General features: G+C 37.5%; 1 protein-coding gene across 2 annotated transcripts in view; it reads right to left on the reverse strand.

The window, feature by feature from the left end:
- Positions 1–681: 681 nt before the first annotated feature.
- The window catches only part of sh3rf2 (SH3 domain containing ring finger 2), a 34,023-nt gene continuing 18,461 nt past the window's right edge, over positions 682–16,243 (reverse strand). The window contains exons 5-10 of one of the 2 annotated variants that reach the window (XM_026918625.3): positions 11,626–11,747; positions 10,729–10,899; positions 8,404–8,660; positions 6,593–6,846; positions 5,022–5,308; positions 682–4,088 (exon numbers count right to left, since the gene is read on the reverse strand). In XM_026918625.3, the coding sequence (XP_026774426.3) occupies positions 3,908–4,088; positions 5,022–5,308; positions 6,593–6,846; positions 8,404–8,660; positions 10,729–10,899; positions 11,626–11,747 (1,272 nt within the window). In that variant the 3' untranslated portion in view covers positions 682–3,907. Of the gene's footprint in view, positions 4,089–5,021; positions 5,309–6,592; positions 6,886–8,403; positions 8,661–10,728; positions 10,900–11,625; positions 11,748–16,243 lie in introns of both variants that reach the window. The other variant, XM_026918624.3, reaches the window with a different exon arrangement.

The raw sequence follows: 16,243 nt of genomic DNA on the forward strand, positions 1-16,243 counted from the left end.
TAGACTTCCTGTTAGCTAGAACCATTCCCCTCTGATCTCTCTTCTCATCAAGCCATTTCTGCCTGCAGGACTGCCACTACCCGTACGTTTTCTGTTTTTCACACTATTCTGTATAAACTCTAGAGACTGTTGTGTGTTTAAAAAAATTAATTAATTAATTAAATAAAAAAAAACCCCAGATCAGCAGTTTATAAAATACTCAAACCAGCCCATTTGGCACCAACAACCATCCTATTGTCAAATTCACTAAGATCAGAATTTTTTCCCCCCATTCTGATATTTGATGAAAGTTTCATTAGAGAGTTTTATTAACTGAAGATCTTGGTCTGTATCTGCATGATCTGATGCATTGCGCTGCTGCCATGCAATTGGCTGATTAGATAAGTTCATGAATGAGTAAGGGTACAGGTGTTCATATTAAAGTGTCTGGCGAGTATAGATATGAAGCTTGTTTAAAGAGACAACGGGTCAGCCAGCTGATCTTCTGACAAATTGTCTACATATCCTACTAGGGTTTAGTTAACAGTTAGGCTATTTATTGCAGTGTGGAGCTGGCTGTCCTGCTGTGCTCCACTTTGCATAGCAGTACTGATGCAGCTGTGCTTAACCTTTATTAATAAGCATAACACACCATACATAACAATTCAGTAGGCAAAAAACTCAAGAAAATAAACCAGCAACTGTTTTATCATAGATCATTTATTTCTGTACTACAAAAATAAACTAGCATGGGTTGTTGTCGATTAAATTGTGCCTGTTTCACAGGTTTTGCAGTGTTATATTGACAAAAGTATCTCACATTTACTGCATTTAAACAACAGGATCTTGTGCTCTGAGACAATCCATCGTCCAGAGCTGTGTCTCAAATCATACACATATGTACTCAAGTCTCAGTCTGAAGAAGGATTTGAGGGATACCATTCCCCTGGTTTAAATAAAACAATAAAATTAGCAACAGATCCCTTTTGCATTTACTTAATATCAAAGCAGTAAAGATAGAATGTAAAGTGCATGGTTATATTGAAGTCCAGGTTGCCAGATTGGGCTGTTTCCAATCCAATCCATAGGAAAGGTTTTAGTGTGCAAGTCTGGATTTGCCAACAGCTCTTGGGAGTTTAGGTGTTAAATCTTAACTACGAACCAGTTACAACCCCAAATCAGAAAAAGTTGGGACAGTATGGAAAACACAAATAAAAAAATAAAGTAGTGATTTCTAAATTTACTTTGACTTGTATTTCATTGCAGACAATACAACAGCACATTATTTAATGTGTTCCTCATGATTTTTATTGTTTTTTCTTCAAAAAAAAAACAAAATTCCTATTTTGGTTCTTGCAACACATTTCAAAAAAAGTTGGAACAGTAAAGCATTTACCACTTTGTAATGTTGCCATTCCTTTTCACAACACTTAAAAGACGTTTAGGGACTGAAGACACCAAGTGAAGAAGTGTTTCAGGTGTAATTTTGTCCCATTCTTGCTGCAAACAAGTCTTAAGGTGGGCAACAGTACAGGGTCTTCGTTGTCGCATTTTGCACTTCAAAATGCGCCACACATTCTCTATTGGAGACAGGTCGGGACTGCAGGCAGGCCAGTCAAGTACCTGTATCCTCTTCCTCCGCAGCCAGGACTTTGTAATGTGTGCAGAATGTGGTTTTGCATTATCTTGTTGAAATATGCATGGACGTCCCTGGAAAAGATGTCTTCTTGAAGGCAGCATATTGTGCTCCAAAATCTCTATGTACTTTTCAGCATTAATGGTGCCATCACAGAAGTGCAAGTTACCTTTACCAAGGGCACTGACACAACCCCATACCACGACAGACCCTGGCTTTTGGACTTGTTGCTGGTAACAGTCTGGATGATCCTTTTCTTCTTTGGTCCGGAGCACACGGCGTCCATTTCTCCCAAAAAATACCTGAAATACTGATTCATCTGACCACAGTACATGTTTCCACTGTGTTATGGTCCATCCCAGATGCCTCCGAGCCCAGAGAAGTCGACGGCGCTTCTGGACACTGTTAACATAGGGCTTCCTTTTGGCACCGTACAGTTTTAACTGGCATTTGTGGATGTAACTACGTATTGTGGTACTTGACAAAGGTTTGCCAAAGTAGTCCTGAGCCCATGTGGTGATATTGCTTATAGATGAATGACGCTTCTTGATGCAGTGCCGCCTGAGGGATCGGAGAGCACGGTTGTTCAGCTTAGGCTTGCGCCCTTGTCCTTTACGCACTGAAATTCCTCCACATTCCTTGAATCTTTTAATTATGTTATGCACTGTTGAAGGTGAAATAAGCAAATGTCTTCCTATCTTTCTTTGAGGAACATTGTTTTTAAACATTTCAATAATTTTCTCACGTATTTGTTGGCAAACTGGCGATCCTCGGCCCATCTTTGCTCCTAAAGGACTAGACCTTTCTTGGATGCTGCTTTTGTACCAAATCATAATTACAATCACCTGTTGACATCACCTGTTTCAAATCACATCATTATTTAACCAAATTACCTGATTACTAGGCCCTAAATTGTTCCTGTCCCAACCTTTTTTGGAATGTGTTGCAGGTCTGAATGACAGGAAAGGATGTATATTTACAAATGAAATTAAGTTGACCAGACAAAACATGAAATATTTTGTGTTCATATTGTCTGCAATGAAATACAAGTCAAAGTAAATTTAGAAATCACTACTTTCTTTTTTTATTTGTGTTTTCCATACTGTCCCAACTTTTCCTGATTTGGGGTTGTACATCTAAAAAAAAAATCTCTGTCATCACAAGGCTCTTCATTTCAAAACCAATGGGTTTAAGGAGTTAAAAAAGTGTCTGAGACGGATAGAAATACATTTTCGTAATTCAGCTGCAGAAATTAATGGTGCTGTGTGCCATAGCTTTAGAAAAGGCAAAGCAAACAGTATGTAGCCACAAAAAAAAAAAAAAAAAGAGCTGTGGATGTCCCCTATACCCCACCAACAATTTTAACCCACCATCCTTTTTTGAATTGTTAATGATAATTATTAACAGTGTAGTGTGTTCCCACAGAGAAAAACGAATAAATGAAGTGCTGTAAAAACAACTGGGTGATGGACAATATTTGCTGAATAAATTATATGTGCATCAATGAACATTTTTGCACTAACCTGTCCAATCATTCACCATAAGACACAAAGAGAGGACCAGATAGTGGATAGCATCAAAATGGCTACCAATGACAGCAGGACAGCAGGTTTCTGTCCTCATTTCAAAACTGTAATTGTTAGTGAGCTGTACAAACACAAATGACAGTTAGATAGCAATTATCAGATAGCAACTAATCGCAGTACCACTTAGTGCATTTTTAATAAGTGCAAATCTTTCATGTACAAACCAACTTAAGTCTTACAGACTAGTACATAGTATATACTTTAAATACAAGGTCAGGTACATGATCTGAGACACAGCTCAGCTGTGTCAAACTCAAACCTTCAATGACCACCACCTTATAGAGATGTGTGTTTTCCTTTTAACAAACACACCCAGTTCATGCCTTGGTAATTAACTGATGAGATCAATCAGGTATAAGGATACTAAACTCTGTGCTGTGCTCTGGCCCTTCAGGAGCCCTTGTTCATATCAATGTATAAAAAAAAAAAAAACCTCTACCCCAATGTGCATGTGACCTTCATAACCCCAGATAAAGGCAGTGGTATGTCTCAGAAGTGACAAATGACACAGTGAATTTGAGGAGGATCTGGGATGTGTGTTTGTGGTGAGATGAGGCATGCCGTACACTGAAACACACTCAATTAGATAAAGAGCATATTATATTGCTTTTCTTACGCAGGTGACCTGTTCTGCATGGATCCAAAAGCAACAATGAGGGTGTTCTATTTGATAGCAGATTGTGAAAACACACACACACACACACACTCAGGCAACTTTGTCCAATATGTCCAGAATACTGCTTTGGAAGAGGCCAGTCACACCAGTGCTCTCCTGTTTCACCAGAACCCTCCCGTCTGGCCGAGGCTTTTGGACCAGGACCAGCTCTCCCTCCAGCAGGTTCAGCTCCGCATCAGTCTTTGCATTATATCCCATCAACACCCTGTGTCTAAAACAATAGATGTGAATACATATCATCGACATGCACCACCCTAATGTAAGATCTGGCAGTGTTAGAAAAGTGAAACAGTACTATATGTGCTGCACTGCAAAACTATTTGCAGCAATATATATATATATATATATATATATATATATATATATATATATATATATATATATATATGAACAAATATACTACTATTCAGCCTACTTCTACAGATATCATTTTACACAATTTCCGAAATCTCAGAATGATAAATATTAGACAAATCTGACTTTCTTGCTTCACAAGTGTGAAAATCAATTAACAGTGAAACTGCTATCTTAGCAAGTGAAACTGAATAAGGGAAATTTATCACACACTTATCTAAATTCATAATAATTTCACTTTATGAGATTATTACATAGTAACTGTTACATAAGGACTGTTTTTATTCATTTTTCTCACTTCTGAATACAAAAAAAAAAAACTGAATAAAGGCTTAGAAGAAGCAATATTATTAATAAATAGACTCAATCCAAAAGCCTACACCCCATCTACTTTACATTCACAATTAGACCACTATCCAAATGGATATTGCAATCCAATTGATAATCCAAATGCAAATTTGCTTGAGCATATGCCCAAAGTGTCTTTAAATAATTTCTTTCAGCCATCATAAACACTTTTATCTCACATTGTTACTCTTGGGTCAAAATTATGTAAAAATGATCTCCATAATGTCATGTCACTTCACTTTTAGGAGAAATTTCAAATCTGAGGTGCACATCTCTAATATGATATACTCTAATATAATATCTCTGAACATCTCTAATATGGATATACTTTTCCATTTATTCTCATTACTGGCTGCTGACAGGATGTCTGAGATGTGGGTTAAATAATGAAAAAATGAATGAATGGATTTCCTTCAGGATTGCACTGATAGGTTGCACTCACCTGATGGGACTGGACTGGCTGTTGACTGTGTACAGCTTTGTACTTAAAGGCAGACCATCCCCACTGGCATTATTCTGACCAGGACCTTTTCTTTGCATGATTGTCTTTATGTCTTTAAGGACTGAGATACTTCCATCCCGACCTATGATGGCTGACGGGTTCCAGTGCTCCAGAGCTGCAGGACCACTCTGAGTGTTACCCATGACCTGCGCTCCAGACGACACGGACGCTAACCTTGTTGTGGTTTGGGGGACTTCTTCAGTCAAGAACCTCACTGACTTCACAGGCTAAAACAAAAAAGCCAAATCATAATAATCATAATATAGCAACCTGTAAAACATTTCCTTTTTTCCAAATTTCAAACTGCTGCTCATGCTACGTTACAAGGCAAACGCAATCGGAGGAATGTTCTAAGTGATTTCCTCACACACATGAACTCGTGGACATCCACAATTTGTTAGTGATGCTTTGATTGGCAGGGGAGAGCGTAACACCATCCCTCTCACCCAGACTTCCAGCCAAACACACCTGTGGTATCATTAGGATTTAAACTCATCATTTCCTGACAACAGGGCGAACGTGTTTCTGTTGTACAAAATCTGGAAAATATTTCACCTAGACTCAAGTGATTGATCGATTTAAACAATCAACACTGAATATTAACTTTAGTGGCACAAATAAGTGTCCAATAAAATGGTCCAACACCAAGAAAACTTTGGAGAAATGTTTGTATCAATTAAGCAATATTGGACGAGCAAGAGTGTGTTTATACTGAATATCGGAACAGCTGTGACTTGTAGGTAATCACAGCCATGCCAATATTCAGTATGACCGCACAACTGCGAGTGTGATATTGATTTTATACAACGATTCTATAAACAGGAAATGAATATCGAGTACGTGACATTTCGGACACAATACTCCAAATGGTATTTTTGCTCCGCTAGCAGAAAGATATTCTGTAGAAGCTACACTCACTTTATAGCACATGGGCTAGCTGGCTAGCTGGCTCACATTGATTTGTACATTCATGTTAATCATTGCTTCCCTTCTCCCTTTCTATCTTCATTTGACGAGCTTTCATATTTTAAGTCAAAAGTTATATTCCTGAAAAATGTTTCGTTTGCCATGTCGGCTGATGATGTCGCTAACACTACTGTAGTAACTATTTTGAACTAGGAAGTGGACTTTATTTGGCGAACACAGACGAGCAGAGTGAACCGTAAAAAGTCCCAGTGCGATTATAGGAAATATAGGCACTCTTGGGACGCTGCTCGACCAATCAAATTAGTGGACCAAAAAGTACTGTTGTATAAATTGAAATATATCTTAATGTCCTGTTCGCACATCCTCTGCTTAATATTTTTTCAACTGTTGTGATTCCATACATATTTAAATTATTTATTTAAATGCCAATTTATTCAATGTTATTGTAACATGTAATTTTTGATATAGATAATTTCATATAAATAAAATAGTGTTTCATGAATGATGAAATAAAAACTCTCTTCTTAGTGGACTATTGGACATTACGCAGTATAAAAAGCACATGGAAATGTAATTCTGGTTACCTTTTCTGTGTTGTGCCTGTGACTATCTGGTTTTATCAGAATAGACTGAGGAGCTGTGGAAGTCTCCTTCGGAGCCATATATCTGGTATCCGTTGTCTGGTATCCACCACCAGGGGGTGTTGTTCCTTCATAAGTCCAGTGCTGTGACCTGATGGGATTTGTAAACAAGCCATTTCTCTTCCTGGGAAGGACGGGAGAGCGGCCAAAGCCATAGATCTGTCCCAAATCCTGAGGTGGAGGATGAAGGCTTGGTCCTGGATTTTGGGGATGGTAGCTGTTATGGCGGAGTGAGCCTATACAATTGTATAAATAGTCCATGAAAAACAGAACAAACCGCTTTAAATTTTAATGAATCTAAAATATTCATAAAGAAACATTACAGCTTTATATACGCTAGGTGAAGTCTGAGCCCACTAACGAGTTTTTACTTACATAATTTCTCAAAAAACAAATCTGAAAAGTTACTCAGTTGACAAAATTTCCAACCAAACATCTTTGTACTTTAGATATTCTACATAAGCATATAATTTTACATCATTAAAAATAAATATGTAGAACAGTAAATGGTTTAATAAGCTTAATGCCTAAAACAACTTATGGGTGGGCATAAGTGAGATTTCAGTAACCAAGTCTCAATTTATGTCACATTCTGAAAGATTTATTCAACAATAACCAAACCTGATAAAATAACTCATAACAACCAAACCTTGTTTACTACTAATATTAGCAAAATTAGCATCTTAGCTGATGTTGCACACACGTTCTGTTGATAAAGGTTTCAGATTGCATTGTGTTAACAAATTTAACCCAATATCAATCTATTTAATCAGTATCAGCAACCCAAGAGGACTTAACCATCTTTTTTTCAGTGTAGGGTTAATTTAAAAGTGAAACATTTAGTGGTTTCCATGCAGAAACCTGTAATATATCTGAATATCATTTTCACTTGCAATTTGTTTTTTATGTACTTTTTTATTTATTTGCACATTTTAATTTTAAAATTTTAATATTGATTAAATTAAAAGCATAGATCTACTATGCTGTCTAGAGTTCAAGGCAATTTTTGCACTTATATTAGTGAAGATAGATTTCTAGATTTTTGGGTGCAAAAGTTTGCATCCCCCTGATTTCTGGTTGAAATATATACCTGTTTTACAGATTATCTGCAAAATTGTTTGTTCAAAACCTTATGTAACACCACCTAAATATTACAGCAATTGAGTCGTTCCTCTTCAGCGATTTTCATTAGCACGCTCAAAAGTTGCCCAAAACATGCCTTTTGGTTTGAATGTGCCTCATTAAGGCTTAAAATGGTCCATATGTTTTGTACTTTAAGTCTAATTTAAATCAGGTCAAGTGAAGAGTTAGTAAGATCAGAAAAATAGCCATCACAAGACCTAAAACAGAAAATACAGAGCTTTCATAAATATTGAGCAGCAGAAAGAGATAAAGAGATATCAGATTGTTGAAAGATACCATTGCCAACTGTGACAAAACCAAACAGTCAAAGAAAATATCTATTAAAACTGACAGGAACTAGGAAAAAAGAACTTTAAAGATGCTCATAGATGCAAGTGGAAGTCCACAAGTATTTCACGTTCAGAAATCGTATTGATAGTTTTACACTATTTGGCCATTTTTTGTTACTTGCAGTAATGAAGGAACATTTGTGAAACCACACACATTAAATGTATATAACACACTTCTATATATTCCATGTGTGTGAACCCCTACTACAGCTGAAGGGTAAACTGTAAACAGAGGTTTTTTTCCGGTGACCCAAATGGCTGCAGCATGCTGATATTTCTCACCTCTGTGTGAAGTCTGGAAGGCTCGTCTGACCGTGTCCCAGCCCTGCTTTCCTCCTGCCTGAGGAGATCTCGCTGCACTGCCAGATGGTACAGCTGCCTGTGGGGGCATGGCACCGACTGGAGCAGCGACTTCAACCTTTACTTTATCCAGAGGCATCGATGCTGCCTGGGGATTCTGGGGTGTGTATCTCTTTGCTGACGCTATGGCTGCACTAGGAACAGCAAGCTTTTGCTGCTCAAGAAACATTGCAGAGGTTCTGTGAGAAGAAAAACACACCATAATAAGTGTCTATTTTATATCTATTTTTCTATTTATTTTATTCTATTTTTATTCTTTAAATAACTTTTATTGTGTTTAATACATTTATACGCATGTGTGTGCATATATATATATACACACACACACACACACACACATATATATATATATATATATATATATATATATATATATATATATTAGTTTTACAGCATTGTTGTTGGTTCTCTGCACATAAGAATTTCACTCGCCTTTTATACTTTACTTAGCAACTGCGTAAACTGCGATGTGACAATAAATCTGAAAATCTGAAACCAGGTACAGGATAAAAAACCATATAGGTGAATTCCGTAATATGTAGAGCCTATGTAGAGCCCTCTGCTGTCTGTAAGGGAAATTGCAATTGCGATATAACATTGACAGGACTTCGTCCCCATGACTGATATCAAAACCAACCTCACAACCAACCCCACAACTAATCTCACAGCTAAGACCCCAACCAAGCCTACAACCAAGTCCCCGACTGAGCACACAATCAAGCCCTCCAGGAAGCCCACAACCAAGTGCACAAATGACCTCACAATTGACACCACAACCAATCTCACAGCCAGTCCCACAACTGACTCCACAATCACAGCAATCAAACCGACCTCACAACCAACCTTACTCTCCCATAACAATCCACCAATTTAAACTTTAAAGCGTCTCTATTCCGGCTGGAGTTGAAGTTAAACAACCATATCCATTGCATGGTCACGTCGCAGTTTTTCTCTGATGTTAAACTACATAATTTTACAGGTCTATAAATACTTTACATCATAAACTGCACCTTTAACCTACACTTTCTTTTCACTACTTAGCATTGTTTACATTTACCTAGGCCTCCTCTTTTGAGTTCATAGTAACACAATTGTAACCTGTATTTTATTATCACCAATATACCTTAACTTCATGTATGCACAAGTGTGAGCGTAAATAAGGGATCAAGGGAATGTTAGATCAGCTAAAATCATATTTGTGCTTTATGTAATATAATTTATGACTGTTTACTAGAGGAATGTTGCTGAGCATGTTGGCAGCACCAGCTCATGACCATTGATTTTGGTGAGGCAGAATGACATTAATAACAACATAGCCTCAAACAAAATTAATGTGAGCGGCTATCACACTTGATTTATGCTATATGCCACTGTTTACTGAATCTTTAGTGTAACCTTGTAATGGGCAGTTAAGAATTGAAAGAAGCTGGTTTTGAGCCGTTTTAGACATACTATTGTTCAACAGTGTTCGAGACAAAAGGTGCTATTCATGTAGGAACAAAGGAGAAGCTAATATCACCAACCAGGGTTGCCAGGTTTCAGCAAAATTTAGAGCCTTACAGTCTTTGTATGGGAAACAAGGTCACCATGGTGCGCACACATTTCTAATGTACGGACATTATATCTTTCGTAGTCCCCTTTTCCTTCTTCCAACCTTTGCAATATAGTATAGAATATAATAGTAATTCTGTACATCATAGATGCACTATCTGCACTGTTTGTGGAGATTAATTGCATTTAATTCCAATTATTTGCTATAAAACAAGATCTTGGTGGCCAAGGATTATTTTTAAACTAGTCCAATTTGACAACCCCTCATTATCTGTCCTATTTGCTCATCCTTCGCCACTGAAAATCTTCACAGAGCAGCACGGGGCAGCATGATTCCTGCCCCAAAGGGTATCTATTAGCACTTGTTTGACCACTAGGTGCAATAATAACTCTATGAACAAATGAGGGCATGAGCAGGCTGCCACACAATTGGGCAACTAGAAAGGTGAGCAAATCAATGGAACATCAGCGTAAATATGTTAAATAGCATTTTTTTTTAATAATTAATGGTGATACACTGCATATAGTGGGGATTTATTTTTTTTATTTTTTATTTTTTTCAGAAAAACACACCACACCAAAACAAATGTGAGTGTATTATAATCTTTAAGATGAGTGGCTGTTGACTGGATGTCTGAGATGGGTGTGACTGTGTATACAATGTATGCACACAACAGTGCGCAAACACCGTCTTACCTAAGCACAGGTGTGACATAGTTGGCAGGCAGGATGCCCACTTTGCCAGTTTTGAGGGACAGACCACGTAACCAGCCCTCCTTAAACTTCCCGTAAACCCCTACCATCTCGCCTTTGCTCAGTTCCAGCTCCTCAGCGCGATGGGGAGTGTATGAATACAGGGCAGCACACCTAGAGAAAGAGAAACATTTGCATCTCTGCACTTTTGCTGCTTCCCCACAAGAATAGCTAGACTGATTTGCAGATAACAGATTTCCACTTAAGCGACATGTGGTCCGTGATCCAGCAAAAGCCACAGTATTTAAATATCCGCTCAAAGCTCAGAATGAAAGAAGATGCTCTAGCAGATAAGAAATCCTGCTGCTGATGAGCTAGTGTTGCTTGTTGGTTTTGCCTTGCTTTGGATTTGTAATCTTTTTCTTTGTAGGTAAATTGTTAAATAGATGTACAGTTTTTGCTTTCTCCCCAGTCAAAAACGACAGGCAAACTTTGCAGTAAACTCTACATCACTAGCATTTCTGTTCTGCTGAAGGGAGTGACAGAATGACTCTGAACTTCATTTATCTGAGAAATAATGTAATGTCTGATTATAGACTAGCACCCCATAGGCTGACATAATCAAATTACGGGCCTGAAGGAGAACCTCATTATCATTAATTAGCAGTTTAAATCATTAATATGGACCATAAAAATCAAATAAATAAAACATTCATTTTGTATAGAACAAAGAACAAGAGCAATGCCCTCTCGATATCATGTATGTGTTAGATTAGGATTGGAGCTAATCTCGGTTATGGACCTCCAGAAGAACTGGGTTGGGAACCTATCTTCGAGAAATTACAAACCAAATCAGGAATGTGAAACAATCAGGAAAACAGGAGACTCAGAGACACTCACACACTGATAGAAAGTTGCTGAATGGGGGACTGTTTGCTCTCTGCTTGGGGTGGAGGAGCCTGCGGGTTGATGAGAGCCATGGTGATTGTTGGAGGAGCTTCGCCGTTCATCTTTCTTTCACCCTGTGAAAAATAATACATAGAGAGATAATATGTCTGGAAGCTTGGGGAAAAAAAATGTCATGCGCCACTGTTGTTGACTTCTGGAAAACAGCCAAAAAATGACAAAAAAAATCGGGTTTTGACCAAAACTGATAATAGATAACGGCTGTTATCGATGTTAGCGTGAACAGAGATCAGTCAAGAAAAAGAGACATTGACGAGGCTCGTGTTTAACATCCATGAGTAACTTTTACCTCAGGTGATGAGACAGACACTGATGTGGATGATGCTGATAATGAAAGGAAGAACTCATTTCCCATTGTAATCGTATCATTCTTTAAAATTCTGCAGTAATATTAAATAATTAATCAGTCATAACAGATTAATAATTCCAAACTTGATAATATATTTGATAGATAATAGAGATGACATCAGCATTATTAAGGACTCATAAAATAGTTTATGGCTGCTATAAAGATCTACGTAAGTTTACATGGTCTTATTTCTATTTCTTATATATTTATTATGACATTAAATTAAATGTAAATGTAATCAATAAATATAAACTGCTTTTAGACAATCAGTGTTTTGGATTTTGATTCAGGAATTTTTAATTCAGGAAAATATGTAGGAATTGTATATCGCAATAAATGTCAAAATCTGAAGGGTTTTCCCAGGCCGCCACACAAATATATGGGTGAAATGGGTGTAGAAGCAGTGTACTGAATTTTAAACTGCTTAGGAGTGTTGAATAAGCCCCAGTCAAATTGTATTTAAAATACTAATCAAGTCTAGACTCTGTCTTCTCTTATCTAGTTTTCTAATAAGTTGAATAACCTCTGTAGCTTGACAAACACTTTCAAGACCACACCAGCCCTTCCAGTATTGCATGATGCAATTATCAGCCATAAATGATCATCCTATTCTAATTATTATTAACGATAATATGGAGCAAATCAGCACTTCATCGTCCAAAACATAACTGTCAAAAGTTTAATTTCCATGCATGCACTCTCTTATATTCAGTTTTATATGTAACCTATGAAGATGTTTCATCCTCAAAAGGAACTGTTTAGTTACATAAGAAAACACTTATCATGTCAGTGACAGCTCTGACTCAACCAGGGAACAACCCAGAGTGTGGCCTCTCCCGAGGTGTAAACTCTCGTCAGGGTTAAAAACAGTGTTTGAGTCATGGGTATTTTTTAGTGACTCAGATCTGAGCCGCATGTTTCCGCACACCCCAGCTCTAGAATTATCACTGCTGTATTCCTGATGCAAGCAGGAGCTAATCTGATAGCTTGCCTGTGCTTTTCACAAGATCTTGCATCATGTCATTATGTATTATTGCTTGTGCAATTTGCAAGCAGTTACTACAGTAATGCTTCACGACATGAAATGGCTTAAAGAGGAAAAGTGTAAAAGTTCAATGGAGCTGAAGTAATCGCAGTGGAAGTCGGTGCTTCCGATGTTGGAAAGAAACGACAATTGTGAAGGGGGAAGGAATGATAATGAGGTTATGTGACTTTCTTTGAGAGGAACTAGAAATACAGGATCTAGGAATGATCTTGAACACACTGTGCTTTGTGTTTGTAGACAATAATGCAGATTCAGCCTGTAGCCAGAGCTCACCTTGTTAAGAAATATGACTGACTTCATGATCAGAAGTGACAGAGTGTAATGTGGTTATAGTATAATCTGAACAGACACAGATAGCCCTGTTAGTCACACAATGTCTTATTCAGATAAGCCGTCAGACCAGACGCTGTTTGTACTTTGACTGCTGACGTTCATGCTCTAATCCAGCTGAGAATATGTTTGCGACTTTAGTGCACACACTCTTCATTAACAGTAACAGCATGTGGTGCATGTTCCTAATACATTAGTGGCATGATGACATTCATAACTATTAATAGTAATTACAATAATGGATTGGGTGGCATGCTGGTGCACAGTGGATTGGCTGCTCTAAACTGGCTCTAGGTGTGAATGTGTGTGTGTGTGACTGAGTGTTGCCCTGTTATTGACCATCCATGGTGTATCCCTGCTTAGGAATAAAACACGACAGGGCATGCTGTTATAGGAAAATAATAAACAACGTGGTGGTGTGATGTGGCCCAGTGTGAAGCAGAGTTACTTTTACCACCCTGAAGTTAATCATTTTCCAATAACCTCACATCCTTAAGTGTTTTATTCCGCCAATACCACCGCGATTTGCCAATGCTAACTATCGACAAGAATGACATATTGCACGTTTTGTCCATTTATAGTTACTTTTAATAATGTGGAACATCCACGAAACAACTTAGCTCTTGTTATCACTTACATTACAGCAGCTATAAACATCCATTCACTCACCAGCCTCGCTTTTTTCACTCTTTTTAAGTTAATAAGACAAAATAACACAACTTGTCATTGTTATCGATAAACCTCAAAGTCCTCTTAAGACTTAAAAACTTTCCAGCTTTGGAAAACTTAAAATTACGGCTTTAACTCTGACTGTTACAAAGCGCTGACGCTGGAGACTCCTTTCATCAATGTTAAATAAATGTCTCCTTAAAGAAAACTGCACCACATCAACAAATATACACGTTTTTATGTATCCATTTATGCGATAAGAGTCCCTGTGTAAGCCATTAACTGTTATATAGAAGTATTATAATGAGCTCAAACTACTGAGAAAGCTGCTGTTATAGAAAACTAAATCAACAGTAGCATTATATAATGGTTCAAAATATACATATAGAGTAACTACATGAAATTTTCAGTATTGATGGGTGTTATCGTGTGATATGTGGGGGGTTCGTGAGTAACTACTGGTTGGTAAATGATTAAAAAAAAAACCCTGTCAGGAATGGGCAAATATTACACTCCCAGGACTTATCACCTGACTATCATAATGACATACATTTCCTATTAGTTTTACTCTAGTTACTCAGTGCTTTGAGAAGATCAACTTAATAATAAGGGGTTAACAGGTGCTTAGCAGGGTGTGGCTTTCCTTTTCTTTTTCGTTCACTTGTTCCCTGTTAGACGTGTCATTTAATGCCATTTTGAATGAACACGCAGTGGTTATTTTTGCACTACAATAGTTAAAAGCCCTGGGAAAACAGGTATGCTTTAAGGTGAGTTTTGAAGAGTCTCGGTGACTCACTGGATAATTTCACGGCTTAGTGGTGCAGAAATGAAGCCCTGCCACTGCGTTTAGGTTGGAATCTCAGCTGTGTTACGTGGAGATCATGGCCAGGGCTGCTGAATGCTCTCTCTCTCTCTCTCTCTTTCTCTATGCGAGGGCTGAAGTAGAATTTGCATTAGAGGAGGCGTGTGCAGCCTTCAGCCTCCTACACTGGTAGAGCTGACATGTGCTACAGGAGAGTCAGGAGGTAGGTGAGAAGAGGACTAAAATGGGAAACATTTTAGTCAAGGAAATAGAAATAAATGGAAAAAATAAAATAATAACACATACGGGTGTGGGTGATATGCCAAAAATATCAGTCCTGCATTACTGTGTGCATAATGAAAAACATGCCTACCATAATACTTAGTTATTTCAATTTTTCAGTTAGCAATTGCAAAAATTAAAGTAAATAAAATGAAATGAAAATAGAATACTACACTAAGAAAAGTATGTTACGATGTTAGTATATCGTATATATCGATATTACAATAATGGTATCATATTTTCATACAACCCAACTCTAAAAAAAAATCTAGATTCATGATATGTATACATACAATTTTAAAGGTACAGTTTGTAACATTTATAAGGCTTTCTAGACCTGCTACAAATAATATTTCAAATCCATCCTACAATATTGCCATGCAAAGGATTTTTTTTTTTTTACCCAAGACATCAATTTACATTTTTCTGGGCCAGAAATCAGCTGCACTCCCTCCTCAGGCCTGGAACTCTTTTGCTTAAAAGGCAATCATGAGGCATACAGAAAAGATGGCATTTGACTGCAAGCAAAGGACTCAAAAAAATTACAGACTGCTCCTTTAAAAAAATTCTTGAGCAGCCTGAGTACCAACAATAAGAAAAGGCAAAGATCAGTATATGTTTCAGAGAGGGATGAAACTAAGCATAATTCAGCCTACATGCATGTCAAATTTGGAGGCAGAGTGAGTCCTCTACGTGTGATGATGAGCTCTGTAATTGTGCAATCAACTATTAATGGAACACCCCATACATGAGATGAAGGAGGGATGGAGGGAGGGAAGGAAAGCACAAGGAAGAAAGGGTGAGAGGAGGGAGTCACTGCTCAGGCGGGAGAAATAAGCCTTTCAACCAGATAAGAAGGGGGTGTTACATAACCACATGAGTCATGAGATTAGTAGCAACAGAGAAAAACGGAATTTTTTTAGCTCTATAAATAAAATATATATATATAAAACAAGCAGTGACACATATCATATGGTATAATAAAATATCTTTTTTAGCCATGCTGCTAGAAAAAATAACAGTGAAGGCGTGAACCTGGCTTCAAACTCTGTTCACAAGCTGAGCTGTTGATAAT

Source organism: Pangasianodon hypophthalmus, chromosome 9 (genome assembly GCF_027358585.1).
Source record: "Pangasianodon hypophthalmus isolate fPanHyp1 chromosome 9, fPanHyp1.pri, whole genome shotgun sequence".
NCBI classification, from domain to species: domain Eukaryota; kingdom Metazoa; phylum Chordata; class Actinopteri; order Siluriformes; family Pangasiidae; genus Pangasianodon; species Pangasianodon hypophthalmus.